General features: G+C 33.3%; 1 protein-coding gene across 1 annotated transcript; it reads left to right on the forward strand.

Annotated features, from left to right (window-relative positions):
• The first annotated feature begins 3319 nt into the window (after positions 1–3319).
• Positions 3320–17261, forward strand: LOC134228769 (uncharacterized). Its single transcript, XM_062710463.1, has 23 exons — positions 3320–3412; positions 3739–3843; positions 4160–4260; positions 4505–4633; positions 4937–5071; positions 5889–5950; positions 6046–6107; positions 6274–6389; positions 6878–7073; positions 7490–7555; positions 7778–7938; positions 8271–8426; positions 9548–9706; positions 9814–9898; positions 10081–10265; positions 10599–10682; positions 13063–13071; positions 13104–13259; positions 13402–13520; positions 14315–14449; positions 14973–15051; positions 16070–16193; positions 16606–17261. Exons 1-23 carry the CDS (start codon positions 3322–3324, stop codon positions 16806–16808), a joined length of 2718 nt encoding a protein of 905 aa, XP_062566447.1. The 5' UTR covers positions 3320–3321; the 3' UTR covers positions 16809–17261.
• Positions 17262–19110: the final 1849 nt, after the last annotated feature.

Here is a 19110-nt window from a genome sequence, read left to right on the forward strand (position 1 = left end):
ATATAAGGAATACGATTAAGTTTGACAACATAATTGAGATACCCTCAATACAATCATTAAGATTAAGTTAAGCTGATAGCGATCTGTAATCTACCTGGGGCTTAAATCTACATCACATTTATTTATGGTCGACATAATTACACACTTAGCATTTATACGAGGAATGAAGTCTTACAAGACACGATGTTTATTTATTTGCTTTAAAATTTCTTTAAAATGTTTGCGTACTCTCCTTTAAAGTGTACAGGGATTGTTAATCTCATATACGGAGAGGTCATAACTTGATCAAAGAATATTTCAACTTGACCAAAATGCTTTTCATTCAATTTCATGCTCGATGACAAAAAGTGTACAGTTTGACGAATAATGGTTTTGAAAACTATAATAATATTTAGAATCGTAAATTCATTTATTGAATAAGAAGGAAACCCTATTTTTCTGCCTTTTTGTTTTAGTGTTGTACATATACAGGTTTCCTTGTCAGAGGGAAATCACAATAAACTAGTGCTAATTGTTGATCAAAGTACTCCCTTTTTGCCATATTCAACATTAAATAAGACAAACTATGTGCATTTTTGACTTTAACAACGTTTTTACCAATTATATTGAAATTTTAGCATTGCACCCAAGCGCATGTGAATGCATGTGCGTTATGACCATATCATCTTGTGTACACTATCTATATATTAAAGCATTCAGTCCAAAAGTAATAAAAATCACTCATTCAAGTGTATATTTAATTATTGAAAACCAAGCATGATAATATTGTAGAGTTTATTACAATCTAAGTATATTGAAAAACAGTTATATTTGAATCACATTGCAGCACACATGCATGCGCGTGATTTCATGAATTTTTCTACATCATATTTTAGGATATTCTAATGCATGACTATATTTTGAATTTCAAAGAATTTCGTCAAAAAACAAAGGAGAAATAGCCATTTAAAGTTTCAGCCAATCAGATTGCAGCACACGCACATGCGCATGCTTTCATGGAAATTCTTATATATCATGCGGTAGATCTTGATAATGTAAGACTATGTTCAAAATTTCAAAGGATTATGACAAGAAACAAGAAAGATATTGAAACTTTAGTTTCAGCCAATCAAAGCGAAGCGCACGTGCATGCGCGTGAGTTCTTGCTATTTTCACCATGCTATCATGTCTATACTACTAATGTATCCTTACATTATGAGTTTCAAAAAATTTCATCAAAAAATAGAAAAGTTGCGGCAATATCCCTTAAATTGGTCATTTAAGGTGTTGCACGTGCGCGCTCTTGCAAGCACGTGCGCGCAAAATGACCTTTGTTTGGCAACTCTACATAAGATGCCTACTGACCCTAAAAAGGTTTCACCTTAGTCGGCTGTGTAGTTTACAAGATCACTCGTGGACAAAATTTTCCCAGGAAGAAGAAAAATTTAATAATAATAATAATAATAAGAAACAGAGTAAAAAAATATAGGAACATAACTATTTCCCACTGCCAAACATGTAATATTTCCCCCATGAAATGCCAGGAATTGTTGAACACGTGTGATATTATTTTTTTAGACAAATATAGACATGCTCATTATACGCAATATGTCATTAAGGTAGCAGTGTTTTGTTGTGGTTTGATTGTCAACTCATAATTCATCACTATCTGTTTTCAGTCAGCAGTCTTCACTTTTATAAGAAAATTCAATCTTTATAAAAGGGTCGAAATTTTAATAGACCATTTGAAGTTGAGTGAAACTTTATAAGATTTTTACAACACTCTTTTCTCTCAAATTATACCATCAATATCTATAAACCCGAATATTTATATATAGACTACGATGTACATATATGTACATATCAGCTAAGCCAAGATAATACATGTTTGTGTTTCCTTTTTGTTTCAGGTTGATCAAGGGTTGAAAAGTTGGAATCCTGTTCCTTGTCAAAGGTTTACGCCTTTGGTTACATTCCGTAGCAAGTAGCGGATACTTGAGTAGATCTACTATCACACGTCGTGGAAACGCCTAAAGTTGTTCCATTCAATTTTTGGTCAGTAACTGCATGCCTGTAAAATCCGTCAGTAAAAATTATTTTGGCGATATCAAAATAACCAGTCTAATTTACTAATCCATGTACAAGTAAATCTTTTGTCTTTATTCTAGGTCGACGGATGTGGTGTGTGTATATTGGAAGAAAACCAATGTTTCTCAAAAAAAAAAAGTAGAACATGGGAATTTACCTTCCGTGAAAGAATTTAAACCACTAAAGTCGATGACAATCTTCCTGGGTCAAAGTTGCAATAATTTTATCCTCAAAGGAAACCCAGATAAATTACTTCCTGGGCTGTAAGGGAAGATATATCTCTCTATCCTATGAAGTTACTATAAAATCAAGCCAGCAATAGAAAAAAAAAATATTTTTATATTTTGAGAATGAAATTAATATTCTCTCTCCCAGCCCCGTCCCACATACACCCCTCACGCACACGTCGTCACACAATCATATACATGTAGCTAGAAATTGAATAGAAATGTTATCCTTATTTAGAGATGCATACATATCGTGTATCATGATAATCTGTAGTAAAAGAAGTAAACATGGACATTTTTTTTTTCGAGGAGTAGAGTTGTCCTTGAGTACTTGAGTGTAGACGGAGGACGACGTGCTGTTGTCTGTCCGTGTACATTTTTAACGTTTAACTCTATATCATAATAGATGTTCTGTTCAAGGGAGGGATTTATATTCAGTTTTAATCATCTTTATCTTTTCCTATTATTGTAATAATCTCATACTTGTCTGTTATGGACTCTAAATTAGAAATAAAATGTTCTGTTTTGTTCTGTTTATGACAGATTTTCTTTATTGTAAAAATAAATCTTTTTATAATCCGTTAATGACTGCAAAGTATATTTCTCTAAAGCATATTTCCTGGTATCAGAATATCTAATAATTAGACTGAAAATAGTATTAGAAATTGATAAATTTTCTTAATTTTAAAGTTAAAACTATAGTTTACGATTTTAAAAAAACATCATCTAATTTAAAAATAATCGAATTTTCAATAGTAAGACTTTTATGAAATTAACTTTTTATTAGAAGAGTTCGACCATGAAAATATTTAGTATATATCGGCAAATTCTTTAAAGCAACAGCTCATACTATGCACGGGTTTCAATTTCGATTTTTTATGTTTAACATTTTTGCGTCTTTATTTTTTTGTTTTTTTTATGATATTTTTGTCATAACCCCGGTGCCAATATCAAGCTTTCATGAATCCCTGATATTTATTCCATCGGGATCGTTATTCAAAAATCTTTCACCGATTGTCGTCCAAACATGACTGAAGAGCAATGGAAAAGACGCTTTCCTCTAAATTTTCTTATTGTCTGTTTGTTATTCCATGTTTTGTGCAATATAGAACTAACTGGTAATTAAGTTTGTGGAAAAGACGCTTTCCTCTAAATTTTCCCATTGTTTGTTTGTTATTCCAACTGGTAATTAAGTTTGTCTGTTCATGTTTATTTTCAAGAATTTTTGTAAGATCATTCCATTTTGGTAGCTTATTTCCATGGGATATTTGAACTAGTAGGGCAAATACACGACTGCATCCATGGGTATTGGAATTTATGTTAATCCAGTGTGTGCTACTTTTTTTATACACATGCGAATATCCTAACCTCTGTCCATGACCTGCATCTAATGTATAATAATAATATGAAATCACATTTAATACTGTAGGCATATTTTTTAAAGGTGGCAATGGGTTGGTGTATTTCCAAGATTTCGTTCCTTCAGCCATGGAGAGGCACATCAAGTCTTCCAGACACTTACCTATTTGTATTTTGTTTAGGAACACAGGTTAGTATCTCATTTTAATATTGAAAAATGTGAACATCTGAATGAGCTGTTAGATGTGTTTAAGTTTTAACCAAATATTGACATCAGATCAGTTAATATCATGAGAAGAAAAATTACAATCAAAAACAATGCCGATCAACTCTTAATGTTTTAATATCCATTCCACTTTCAACCAAACTTGTCACAAACAAGTGGGTATTTAGATATAAATATCAAACCCTGCATGCAGTTCAACATCATTTCATCTTATGATATAGGATATAGAGTTATAAATTATTTAGACTTTGTCTCTAATTTTATACCTTTTTTTTTCAAGCAACTGAAGGTTCTAAGCTAGAGAAACATATTTATTCCCTATGGAAAAATGAATCAAACAGTTACAAGGACTGGCAATTTGGGTCTTATTCTTTTGACAGAGTAAGTATATTTCTATTTATCTTGACATGTAGATGTAATGTCTGTATAAGTATTTGATAACAACTTATCTTAGAAATAAATCACAATTATTTATAAAATCATCCAGACTGAACATTATTTTTGTAAAATGAATAAAATTATACATTTTTAAAATTATTATTTGAGTTGTACATTTTAATTTATTGATAAAGAAGAAGTTTCTCTATGTATCTTTTATGTTTAAAAAATGTTTTAAATTTTTCAGCATGAATCGGTGAGGGAGAGAAAACCAGAGCACATGCCAGCAGTTAAATGTTATCTGGGACAGTCTTCATCATATCTGTATGAAGGAAAATCACAAAAGTCACTCATCAATCAGTGGCTCAATAAATTAGTAAGACTGAAAACACAAGTATGAATGTACAAATAATCAGTAACATTTTACCTTGCAAACATGTTGGTATAATATTGATGAAGTAATAACTGTTCAAATGCACAAATGAGTGGCTGTAATAAACCAAGGTTAATTGTAACCAAGAGATTCACAAAATAAAATCAATACACTTAGTATACATGTATTTCAATTCTTTAAAATTTGCAATACTGTGTAACAGTATTGTAAATAATGCTCCACACAAATGAGAATCGTATTTGAAAAATTAACACTGTTAAACAAAAATCCTATTTCTGTATACAGGTTGATCGCCACAGTGAACAGCTTCAGGACGCCTCTCCTGATCTTGTTAAAGTTGCCATAGATACACACAATACAACAATCCTGGCTTTTCCAGATCATCATAACCATCACCATGTGGAGGAAAAAGTTTTCCAGGTAGGACATGTAAAGGGAAATAACTCTCTGGTTGCATCATCATGTGGTAGTCTATTATTTCATGTTATAAATATTATGGAGCATTTTACATTGAAGAGAAAACTAACTGAGTAAATAAATAGCAGTAAATATATATATAAATATAGTATTCATTAATGAGAAATTCAAGTGGAAAGTATTTCAATTGTGTGATTATTACAAACCAGGAATAAGTAAGATTGAAGGTGTGTACAAAACATTTATAGCTTCACACAAGATTGATGCCACTTTTAAAGCTGTTTTAGATAGTGTCATAGTGCAATGTACACACATTATCTTTAAAACATATTCATGATAAATCAAAATATACATGTAAAATTCGTATAAAAAAGTATTTGTAGAAAACAACCAAGTGCATGCATAACTTCAGTGACAGTTTAGTGTTGAATGCATGGTCAAAGGGGGATAATGCTATTTTTTGTCTATATTTACAAAATAAATGTTTTCAGTTATCAGTGGGGAAGAATATCTAATATCAAAATTGCTTGCAAAGAAATATAAAACTGGAATAATATTGAACATATCTAAAAAATGAAGAGAAGATATACATACATAGCACTACGTCAATAGTACCTTCTGCACTAGTCATATTAGCTTTGACTAAAGTGTTGAAGAACACATCTATCAACCAGGCTTCATTTTAAAACTATAACATCTCTTTCAACATCTTTACACATAATTAGCAGTAGTTTTTGTAAATTCTTTAAGTTGAAATAGGGAAAAAGATTTTAAGCATAATATTTTAGATATGATTAATCTGTTGTCTTTTGTTGCACAGCTCAGTGAGCAGATCCCCAGTTGTAAAGCCTTCATCATACATCCATACTCCATTCACGCTAAGTAAGTCATATACAAGGTGGAAGTTTGTGATTATTTCTTTGAGTGCATTGCTCTCTCTCTCTCTCGAAAATAATTTACTTTTGTTTACATTGTAGTGAATTGAAAGAGCTTTATGAGGTGCCAGAAATACCTTCTATTCTTGTGATAACGAAAGACAGTAAGTCAGTCTTAAGGTGTATTACATGTAGCTCCATATCATCTAGATCAGAAGTACCCCTCAAATATTCATATTAGAAATGTTGAAAAGAAAATAAGTTATCTGGTACATGTACTTGAAACTTAAAAAAATGCAGGATATGAGTCATACCTGTTTTTTTTTTCAGGTAGAGGAAAGAACAAATTTATTTATCGGTTATTCTCCAGACAGCATATACAGACAGCTATGTTAGAAATCCACCTGATAGCTTCACAGATCAGCTCAGTAATTCCTTACACTGAGGTAGGACTTATATGTACTCCTGATATTAAAAATAAGAAAATCTGTTCAGGGCTCCACAATTTTTTTTTACTTACTTAAATGACTGTGAAATTTACTCGTCCAAACATAACTTTACTTGTCTGAAAATATTTCATAAAAGATCAATTTAACAATTTGAAAAATATTGTACAATGAAATAGATTGAATCTTAAATACACAAATCGAGTACTCGATCAGAAAAGTAAGCAAGTAAATTGTTACAAAAAATTGTCTGAATTTAATAGCAATGCTAGAAAATGCACTTAAAACATTTGAGAAGTGTCAAAATATCAAATTTGCTTTGAATTTTTTAGATATTTTTTTTTTAACTGAGATGAGCCATAAACTATTAGATCTATTCTGACAAAAAATGTTTTTTAGCTATAATTTGTTTGTAAACCTTTGGCTTTTCAATTATCACCGGGGGGTAATATTACATTTCATTATCATATTATTTATATTTCTACTAGGAGGAATTTGAGAAGAATGTAATGACCTTGAGAGGAACCCGTTACATCCCCAAGGTCATTGTTTTCTATGCCTACTGGGGAAGAAATGTCAAGGCCTATTTGTCAGCCTTTAGGAGGAGTGTGGAGGAATTCCGGGAGCTGGGCGTGGCCCTGGAGTATGGAATGGTGGACTTAGCACAGGAGGCAGGCAAAAAATGTAAATATTATTGTTTTATATGGAGAGTTCAAAACATGACATACAAATTTTCACAGGCAAGGAGGTATTTTCTTTGATTCATATCTATATTTACATGTACTTATGTAAAGAACAATAAATTTAAATGTCAGGAAAATGAACTTTCAATATATTCAAAAGTGACAACTTCAAAACACACCAATAAATATGCTAAAAGCAATAAACAAAGTGGAATATTTTTTCACTGAAAATTCATTATCATCAAGGTTTTTTTCTTACCGGTAATTTCTCTTAAGAGAATGGCAGGGGAATCTTTATATATTCCACAAAGCAAGGAATTCTAAATAATGAAGATCTTTAAAAAAAATCCATACATAATGTTTGAGTAGAAGCACAGAATTTTCCTTGTAAATAGATTCTTTTTTTTTTTCTTACAGTGGTGTCCAAATGGATCAGAAGCAAAGTTGCCAGAAATGTACCATTTACCATACTCTTTCATACAGGTATAGGTTACATCTATGTATATCTCAACAAAATTATTTTCTTAAAGGATATTTCCACTGTTACGTTATTACTGAATGTGCAGCTGCTGAATTAAATCAATATTTCAAAATACATTCCTTCTCCTGTAAGATTCTTCAAATTCCTTGAAATATTGATTGAAAAGCTGAACAACCAAATTGAATAAATGGTGACTCAAAGATAAAAAAGTTAGATATTTATAGATGAGAGAAATGACTACCTCATTCAGGAGGGACTGCTGGAGGACCGCCCCACCCCCTCTGCCCTGTACCAGCTGTTTAAGTCCGCCACTGTCAATATTACGTACAAAGACGGGACACTGTTTAATGATTACCTCCCTTATGGTCAAACGGATGCAACACAGGTCAGGGCTTTAGATTGAATTCAACAATTTCTACTGTATTGAATGTCTTTTCTCCTTCTTCTTACATGTACCTATAACATTAAAGTTCCAGAGTACTTTATACAGGACAATTTTCACACCCATTTTATTTTCGCTCCTTTTGCCCTACTTACAGATGGACAAATTTAAAACAGGGTAGATTTAAGAACACAGTATAATTTCTTAAACAAAACTGTAACTGGGTGAATTTAACATGGGGCAGAATTGTTTGCAAGTGTGAAAGGGTGAAATTAACTCTGTATACAGTATTTTCATTTTTTGCATTTAAAAAACTTATGCCATTTGTTTTTCAGTATTCTTTACTGGATGAGGGACCACTGGGCCGTCTTTGTCATCCCTGGTCACACAATATGACAGACAGTGACCCACTTGCTCCTGTAGTCAAACAAATAAAGAAGAAACCTCCAACTCAGAAGAAACACACTAAGGAAAAGGGCTGGCATGAAAGGGTAAAACACATAGTTATTTTTAGCTCTACTGGTCAGAGACCAGAAGAGCTTATGCGATAGTAATGCGTCCGGCGTCCGTCCGTTGTCTGTCGTTGTTGTTGTTGTCTGTCTGTAAACAATTTTTCAAAACGCTACTCCTCCTACAATTTTAGTCTGATTTCAATATAACTTGGCACACAAGTAGACTACACTAAGATACATAGAATAGTGCATCGGTTTTTGATTTCAATGAACGTTGTTGCCATGGTTACTAAAAATAGAATTTTCTGTGAAATTCCTTTAAAACGCTACTCCTTCTACAGTTTTGGTCTGATTTCAATATAACTTGGCACACAAGTAGACTACACTAAGATACATAGAACAGTGCATCGGTTTTTGATTTCAATGAACGGTGTTGCCATGGTTACTAAAAATAGAATTCTCTGTGAAATTCCTTTAAAACATTACTCCTTCTACAGTTTTGGTCTGATTTCAATATAACTTGGCACACAAGTAGACTACACTAAGATACATAGAATAGTGCATCGGTTTTTGATTTCAATGAACGGTGTTGCCATGGTTGCTAAAAATAGAATTTTCTGTGAAATTCCTTTAAAACGCTACTCCTTCTACAGTTTTGGTCTGATTTCAATATAACTTGGCACACAAGTAGACTACACTAAGATACATAGAATAGTGCATCGGTTTTTGATTTCAATGAACGGTGTTGCCATGGTTACTAAAAATAGAATTTTCTGTGAAATTCCTTTAAAACGCTACTCCTTCTACAGTTTTAGTTTGATTTCAAAATAAGCTGGCACACAAGTAGAATATATACACAAAGATACATAAAATAGTGCAATGGTTTTTGATAAGTACAAACCAGTAGAGCTATCTTCTTTTCAGTCTAGTGATACATGTTTTGACAGAGACTTCTGGTTTTAAATTATGTTTCTACATGTACATGAGCTTCTTCGTAAAAGAAAAACTTGCATTACATATTGTATTATTTAAATTTTAGTGTTGGAATGTTGATGACACTCTGACACTTAATGTATAGTATACAACTTTGTGTTGTTAAAATTTGAAGGCTATCAAATCTGCATTAATTTACAGTCAATTCTATAATAATTTCATTGCAGTTTGGATCTGAAAATGTGGACAGAAAGCTGAAAAAATTTCATGGTATTCCACTTTTATCACATGACATGTGGTCAGAGGTCATAGAAAAATCCCATGCTCCCTCACACCCCTTGCTGGGAGGAAATCGCTGGGCAGGGGAGGTGTCAAAGGTAGCACTGGTGAGTGTATATGTATACATGTATAATGTGTATTTTAAAGTAACTGTTAAAGGTAAATTCATGACAATAGACCAGTTATGTAAAATCCAGTATCTTTTGTATTATAGGTAGTATTTGTTAAGGCTGACTGTAGAAGTTGTGTTAAAAGTCTGGAAACTTTACTGAAGGTGCAGAAATCACTCCATTTCATTGGTTTGTATTGTTTTCTATGTCATTATTGAACTAGTATTTAATAATTTATTTTATTAAATATAATGAGGCAAAATTCATATTAAAGATTGTTACAATTCAAAAATCCCTGTGTTAAGAACACTTGATGAATTATTTGAAATTGGCTGTACATATGTTTAAGTTCCTGTATGATTTTCTCTCAGAGGGTGGATCACTGTACTTGGTGAATTGTACAACAGAGCCTGAACTGTGTGTGACACACAACATTAGGGGATACCCTTACATCACAGCTTTCCGGGGACAGGGATGGCTAGGGACCTCTCAGTGTGTGTCCCCCGACACCCCACACCTACCCTACTCCAGGGTAGACTACCACGGGGTCATTCAGGTAATAAATAAGTCTCAAGGTATAATCCAATCTTCATGTTAATAATCGTATTATATTTAGCGCGTGTATTATATTTAGCACAAAATTTCCGCTAATTCAAGTACAACACTTACTGTCTTGCACATATAAGCATAAATAAGAACATTGAGAAATATGCACTAAATCAAATCTACGTTAATTTGTTTGAAAGTCAATTTCTGCCATACATCATACATGCTAAATGTAATACATTTACAGTAAATACTCTGATTTATTGATTCCTGATAATTCCTAATGTTGCCTAGATATATTGGCCATTAGAATTACAGCTCTATAGTAAATTTTTCTTTCTAGGAAAAGGACATTATGAAATGGTTTGGAAAAGTAGCAGGAACATCTATTTTGAATCTCATGTTTGAAAAACCAAGTGAAGAAATGGTAAGTTCCAAACTGAAACATTTAAGGTATTCCGAGCCTCAGGTTCTGAAAATCAAGCATTGACTAATTGAAAATGCTCACAAAAATGTCTCTAATTCTTCAAACTTCATCTTTCAAGTTAATCATATTATATAGAGAAAATTAGCAAATCTCTAGTATATTTTCAGGAATTGCGAATAAAAACACCTGCTTTGCAATTTCCAAATCAAATTTGATCAATTAAAACATTTCAAAAATAAAAATCATACGTATCCAGGCTTTTGAAGAAATTCCACAATTTTTATACGTATAATGTACTTTAATTTCTTTTATTTACTTCTACATGTATCATTTTACAAAGTGTATAAAGATTCTCCTGTCATTGCAAAGCTCCATAAATCACTTCTTATAATTTCATATCATGTTAATTAACATTGTTATCTATGGTTAGATTAAATTGAACATCAGTTTCTTGATATATGTATTTTTAAAATGCTTTTACGGGGTAAAAATTTCGACTTTTAATTAGACCTTTCTGAGAACTTCAAAGAACCTTGAAACACATTGAAAGATATATAATGAAAATTGTTGCATGAAAAAATTTAATTTTCAAGCTACATTTTGAGACTTTTTAGCTCACCTGAGCCGAAGGCTCAAGTGAGCTTTTCTGATCACATTTTGTCCGTCGTCCGTCCGTCTGTCCGTCCGTCTGTCCAGCTGTCTGTCTGTCTGTCCGTCTGTAAACTTTTCACATTTTCGACTTCTCCAAGAACCACTGGGCCAATTTTTACAAAAATTGGTACAAAGCATCCTTGGGTAAAAATTTAAATTGTTAAAATATACATATCCCCTATAATCAAAAAGACAAAAATAGGGTGGGGTCATTAAAAAATCTTCTTCTCAAGAACCACTGGGCCAGTAAACATGAAACTTATGTGGAAGCATTCTGGTATAGTGTAGATTCTAAATTGTTCAAATCATGACCCCCGGGGGAAGGGGGGGGCCACAATGGGGAATCAAAGTTTTATATAGAAATATATAGGAAAAATCTTTGAAAATCTTCTTCTCAAGAACCACTGGGCCAGAAAAGCTGAAACTTATGTGGAAGCATCCTGGTATAGTGTAGACTAATTGTTCAAATCATGACCCCCGGGGAAAGGGCGGGGCCACAATGGGGAATCAAAGTTTTATATAGAAATATATAGGAAAAATCTTTGAAAATCTTCTTCAAGAACCACTGGGCCAGAAAAGCTGAAACTTATGTGGAAGCATCCTGGTATAGTGTAGATTGTAAATTGTTCAAAGATGACCCCCAGAGAATATCGGGGCCACACATGGGGATTCAAAGTTTTATATAGAAATATATAGGAAAAATCTTTGAAAATCTTCTTCTCAAGAACCACTGGGCCAGAAAAGCTGAAACTTATATGGAAGCATCCTGTATAGTGTAATTTAAATTGTTCAAATCATTTGTGGTCACAATGGGGAATCAAAATTTTATATAATATATAGGAAAAATCTTTGAAAATCTTCTTCTAAGAACCACTGGGCCAGAAAAGGTGAAACTTATGTGGAAGTATCCTGGTATAGTGTAGATTCCAAATTGTTCAATCATGACCCCCAGGGGAAGGGGGGGCACAATGGGGTATCAAAGTTTTATATAGAAATATATAGGAAAAATCTTTGAAAACAAGAACCACTGGGCCAGAAAAGCTGAAACTTATGTGGAAGCATCCTGATATAGTGTAGATTCTAAATTGTTCAAATAATGACACCCGAAAGGGCGGGGCCACAATGGGGAATCAAAGTTTTATATAGAAATATATAGGAAAAATCTTTGAAAATCTTCTTCTAAGAACCACTGGGCCAGAAAAGCTGAAATTTATGTGGAAGCATTCAAACTGTCCTTTTGTAAATTGTAGGAATCATGACCCCCGGGGGAAGAGCCATTATAGAGAATTCAAAGTTTTACATAGAAATATATAGGAAAAATTTTTGAAAATCATCTTCTCAGGAACCACTGGGCCAAAAAAAGCTGAAACATACATGTATGTGCCAATGGAAGGATCATGGGGTAGTGTAGATTTCAAAATGAGAAATTATGATCAGTGGGGTAATGTGGGGATGCATTATGTATAACAATGAAATTTAAAGAACAGAAAAATTATGACATGTGGCCCATGGGCCTCTTGTTAAATTAAATTATAAATCAAAAAGTTGTACTTCCTGGCTGAGGATCGGAGTCCCTTAAACTAGTTTGCAGCTTTTCATATCTAGAAGTGAAGTACAGTAGATAAAAATTCCTATAAATATACATCTAAATCAAAAAGTTAAGATTCACAAAACAGCTCTCAGCCTCTGGTACACATTTCCTATATCTTTGGTTTGCATCTTTTTTCAGAAGGAGGATGTGAAATATAAATTCCCCAGAAAATATTATAGTGTCACACTAAGAACCCTGACTACTACTACTCCTACCAGTGCTTTAGGCTGGCTTGTGAAAGGCTGTTTGGGAAGGCAGTCTGTTACACAGTGTACAGCTCAGAGATACCAGCCAGAGAATATCAGGACCAGCACATGGAACTAGTTATAACCAAGGTAGGTAAAGAACTAAAGATAAACTGTGTACTTGAAAAGTGTTTGTGAATTTAAGATTTCTTTTGTGGTCATAAGTAAAATTTAATAATTTCCATTGATTCTAATAAAGAACTAGGTTTTTTTTTTAACCTTGTTCATGTAGTTAACATTACAAAGGCGAGATGGTGCAGAAGCTGTAATAACACAGTTGGGAAAATCTTTGACTGCCATTTTAGAGGAACAAGAAGGAACTGCTATTCATAGATTTCACAGAAAGCACAGGTTGGTTACTGTTTGAAAAATTGCTTATGGGATGAGGTAACTTTTAATGTATATTTATATCAAACTTCCTTTTGTCATTTAGGAACATTAAAGAGCCAGGAAATTCAAATGTCATAAAAATTAATTTTTGTTTATGTTGGTTTCTAGGAAATGTCAGAAAGAATTTCTTGGTACTCTTTTTTTTAAAGAGAAATTTGTTTGTTCTATGGTATACTTGTTATGTTAAAAAAATTATACAGTTGGGTTTTGGAAAACAGAACATTACTTTTGTAAAATTGTTTCATAGTACAACCAAATTTTTTGAGGATTTTCTTTCATTCAATCAAAGATTTGAAGGCATATAGTTTTGGTTTCTCTGTCTTTCCCTTTATCAGTTAATCTGTTTGTTTTTCTGCAAAAACATTAACTTGTCCATAATTTTATAATGTTTGATGCTAAAGGTTTCATATTTCACAGCATTTCAGAAGTTAAAACCTTTCATTAGGTACCAACATAATTAATTTCACGACCTTGGAGCTTAATCTACAAATTTACCAAACTTTATCCTTGATATTAATATTATTCAACTTTTGACTTTGATCTTTGAGTTTTACCTACATTTGAAAAACTTTACCCTTTGGAATAACTTCTGAATGGTGGTTGCAAGGGCTTTCACATCACAGGTGCACTGTATTTCATGTGACAAGTACCAATGTTTTTGAAATCATTTACCTATAATTCGATCAACATAGCAGAACAATGAACCTACATTTACACATTTGTTAATTTATATTCTTACCTTATTACATATACAGGTATACCTTTGGTCCTACCTTAAGATGTGAGGATGACCATGGTGTATGTACAGACTTTATCACCAGCTTCACACTGGACCACTCCCGTCTACCTGTCACCCACATCACCTCAGACGCATTCCACACAGAAATCAGGTAGGTGAGATGTCTGTCATCTAATTGTCAAGTCAAGCACATACAGTTAAATCTTGTTACGAACTCAACCAGAATGAGAGGAAAACCTTTGAGCTATCCTATGATTCAACTCTAACCCACTATTTACTTATTCTTTGTACTCAAGATGTCAGTGTTTGAGATACCAAAGTTATGCTGTTTATCATCCCTGTCTGTTTTATATGTTAGATACCAGAATAAGGCCTTGTCCAATATGTATAATAGTAAACATGTACTTTACTTGTAAAAGAATATCAAAGGGGGAGCATAGAAAAGTTAACTTTTTTTGTTGAAAATTTCATAGAGAGAACCACTTGTGAAATGAGAACAGGAAAAAATTTGAATGGAAATTGTTCCATTTGTTAAGCATTGTTAAGCATTGTTTAATGTGAAAGTATCCAAGGATTCCTTCACTACCACATTCCATGCAAATAGCACTTCTCACAGATGATTTGAGATATTAGAGTCCTTATGGTATAACAGTAAACACTTTATAATATCACAGGTCAGAAGATGAGGAGTTACCTGTCCTGATTGCTCTTGTACATCAAGAAAACATAACCAAACACTCACCATTTCTGCAGGTTTGTATAATTAAAGATTTTCTTTATTACAACTTTTAATTAAATATTCAATGATAAGCTTTAGTTGGCCATACTTTGTCTCTGTATGTATATTATTATGAAATATATTTTTTATGCGCCCGGATCGATAGATCCAAGGCGTATATTGTTTTTGTCCTGTCTGTTTATCTGTTTGTCTGTCTGTCTGTTGTCAACTTTAACCTTCGCCATAATTTTTGAACCATGAAAGATAGAGACTTCATATTTGGTATGCATACTCCACCAATAAAGTTCTTTCGAATGACACCAAGGGCAATGACCTTGTGACCTTGACTATGACCTATTTGCTAAAAATAGCTTTTTTGAATTTTCACCATATCTTTTGAACCATGAGAGGTAGAGACTACATATTTGATATGCTTACTCCACCAATGAGGCTCTTTCAAATGACACCAAGGTCAATGACCTTGTGACCTTGACTGTGACCTATATGCTAAAAATAGATTTTAGAAAATTTTCACCATAACTTTTGAACCATGAGAGATAGAGACTTCATATTTGGTGTGCATACTCCACTAATGAAGTTCTTCAAATGACACCAAGGTCAATGACCTTGTGACTTTGACTTTCACTTATCTGCTGAAAATAGTTTTTTTAAACTTTGTTGCCGCCGGGTGCATAGTGTTTCACAAACACATCTTGTTGTTATATGCATAGGTTTTTCAGCCAGTATTTAGTTCAATAAGTTCACTGACAGTAAACTAGTCAAAACATTTTTATGAAAATTGTACAGATACTGATACATAAAATAAAAAAAAAAATCAACAATCACAATGATCTTTCTTGTGCACATCTACACAACAGGCCTGTTAATTCTTGAAAACTAAAGGTTTCACCTCAAATGGTTCAGTAGTTTCCAAGACACTCACAGACAAAAAGTACCAGAGAAGTTTGAAAAAGAAAGTGAAACAAAAAATGTGTTTCCAGACTTTATTTGGGGAAGATAATAAATCTTTTACTGTACCCTTCTTCAATGTAGACACTTCATGCTGTAGCCAGTGACCTGTACGATCGTCTGGTGGTGACCACGTTAGACGTCAATCAATACCCGGCCTGGGCTGGACAGTTTGTTCCAGCGGATTACCAAAAAACCCTGATCAGAGGTATACAGTCATCCCTACTACAGTGAGATTGTGTATAGAGTCTTGTAGTCAGAGGGTTAGCTTCTGTTGTAAAAAAAAAATTTTGTATAAATTGTGTTAAAATTTAAAAGAAAAAGCTAAGAACACAGCAAGTAGGAGTCAAAGCATCCATTCATTGATTCAATTTCATATTCTGGTTACTCCAAAAAATTCGTTTTACTTGTGAGTAATTTAAATAGGAATGTTTGATGATTTAATGATCTTGGCATTTTACTGTAAAAGTGGAATTAGTTCATCTTGGCTAATCAGAATCCATGGATTTCATTGTTGGATGGTTCTGAAAAACAACATAAGTGTTTTTAAGGAACACCTCTATAAAAGATTTTTTTAGTGGAAGTATTGTTTCTTCATGTTGTGTTATTTTATTTTCCAGAGGACAGAGATGTTGAGGGTATGTACTCTTATCCCAGAATGTGTATCGTGTTCAGAAAGGATCATAGAAAAGCTGCATTTTATCCACCAATTGGCAGAAATAAAAACTCGCCAAAATGGTTCTTCAAAGAAAATATCCAGAAATATACCGAACAAGTCCTCTCAAATCCAAGTAAATATATGATTCAAACAGAACACTTTTAGAAAGTGTTTCTGAATTTGTTGAGATATGACATCACAGTAAAGACAAATTAAAGCTATATATGACATATATGTGCTTAAAAAATTATATATATTGTAAACCAACTTTTAATCGCATGCGAGAAATTTTCAAGAATTTTGCGGGGGCCTAGTCACCGCAAATATTTCTCTTGGTGAATCGAGCTTTAAGGTCTCTGTTTCTATTAACAACTGATCCAAAAAAGGCTTGATCGCAAAGATTAATAGTCGCGAACTAGTTTACCCTCGATAAATCTCAAAATAAAGTCGTCCCGAATAAAAGTTGGTTTACAGTGTGCAAGATTGAGTTTATATATACATGCTATAATGTTATTTATGTTTAAATGAAAATTTTTACCAATATTTGAATAGTTATTGAATGAATTTGTGTAATTTACAGGAAAGTCATATCTTATAAAGTAAGAAAACAAATACAGAGATTTTTAAAAAATTTTATTAGGTCACCTGAGTAAACTCAGGTGACCTATTGCTATCTGTTTTCGTCCGTCGTCGTTCGTCGTCCGTCGTTCGTCGTGCGTTAACATTTGAACATTTTCAGCTTCTTCTCTGCAACCACTGAACCAATTTCAACCAAATTTGGCACAAAGCATCTATGGGTGAAGGGGAACAAAAATTGTGAATTTCATGATCCCTGCCCCCCTGGGGCCTGAGGGGTGGGGCTAAAACCACTAAAATTTATGCAATCTTTAAAAATCTTCTTCTTTACTCCTGGACATCAAGCAGTCAAACTGTTTGCATGATTGTAATCAGCAATGAGTCCTCTACCAAAATTGTGAAATTCATGGCCCTGGGGTCAGGGGTTCTAGTGCTAGGGTGGGGCTAAATAAGTATGTAGTGAAAATGCATTATTTCTTTGAAAATCTTCTTCTCTGCTCCTGTTTATTAAATAAACAAACTACTTACATAGTTATGATGAGCAAGAGTGCCTCTACCAAAATTGTGAATTTTATGGCCCCAGGGTCAGGGGTTCTGGTGTTGGGGGGGGGGGGGCTCTATTGATTATAAAGTGAAAATACATGAATTCTTTGAAAATTTTCTTCTCTGCTCTTGGGTATTAAATAAAGTAAGTAAGTACATAGTTATGATGGGCAAGAGTGCCTCTTCTAAAATTGTGAATTTCATGGCCCAGGGTTAGGGGTTCTGGTGTTGGGTGGGGCTCTATTAATTATATAGTGAAAATACATTAAATCTTTGAAAGTCTTCTTCTCTGCTCCTAGATTTTAAATAAACTAACTAAGTACATAGGTATGATGGGCAAGAGTGCCTTACTAAAATTGTGAATTTTGCCCCAGAGTCATAGGTTCTTGTATAAGGGGGGGGGGCTCTATTGATTATATAGTGAAAATACATGAATTCTTTAAAAATCTTCTTCTCTGCTCCTGGTTATTAAATAGATTAACTAAGTGCATGGTTATGATGAGTAAGAGTTCCTTTACCAAAATTTTGAATTTTAGGACCTCAAGGTCAGGGGTTCTGGTGTTAAGGGGGGGGGGCTCTATTGATTATATAGTGAAAATACATGAATTATGTGAAAATCTTCTTCTTTGCTCCTAGGTATTAAATAAACTAAGTGCATAGTTATAATGAGCAAGAGTGCCTCTACCAAAATTGTGAATTTTAAAGCCCCAGGGTCAGAGGTTCTTGTGTTGGGGGGGGGGGGGGGGGGGGCTCTATTGATTATATAGTGAAAATTCATGAATTCTTTGAATATCTTCTTCTCTGCTCCTAGGTATTAAATAAACAAACTAAATGCATAGTTATAATGAGCAAGAGTGCCTCTACCACAATTGTGAATTTTAGGGCCCTAGGGTCAGGGTTCTGGTGTTAGGGGGGGGCTCTATTGATTATAGTGAAATACAAAAAATCTTTGAAAATTTTCTTCTCTGCTCTTGGTTTTAAGCAGTTGAATTACCTATATAGTTACGAACAAGGACCGTTATCTTCCAAAATTGTGAATTTCAAGGCCCCATGGTCAGGGGTACCATAGAGAGGGGGGGGGGGCTATACTTATAGACTGAAAATGAATGAATTGTTTGAAATCTGCTCCTAGGTATTAATTAAATTATAATCAAATATTTTTGAAAAGCAAGGATGCCTTTTCAAAAATTGTGCAATGTGTGGATCTAGGCCTAAGGGTCAGGGGTTCATGTGTAGTAGGGGCACTATACTGATTATTGCTGAATATTACTGATTAGTTGAAATGTATTTTTTGTTCCTCTGCCTTGTCAATGGGTATTAAGTAACCAAACTAAGCAACTGAAGCAAC

Source organism: Saccostrea cucullata, unplaced genomic scaffold (genome assembly GCF_032062105.1).
Source record: "Saccostrea cucullata isolate Sc308-1 unplaced genomic scaffold, CSIRO_AGI_Scuc_v1 ctg155, whole genome shotgun sequence".
NCBI lineage: Eukaryota > Metazoa > Mollusca > Bivalvia > Ostreida > Ostreidae > Saccostrea > Saccostrea cuccullata.

Bases quoted from the DNA above. Each gene is read 5' to 3' on its own strand.
- LOC134228769 (XM_062710463.1), top strand. From the start codon at position 3,322: ATGACTGAAGAGCAATGGAAAAGACGCTTTCCTCTAAATTTTCTTATT. The intron at 5,951-6,045 runs GTAAGTCATATA...TTTACATTGTAG, and splicing joins CCATACTCCATTCACGCTAA to TGAATTGAAAGAGCTTTATG. The intron at 13,521-14,314 runs GTTGGTTACTGT...TTACATATACAG, and splicing joins AGATTTCACAGAAAGCACAG to GTATACCTTTGGTCCTACCT.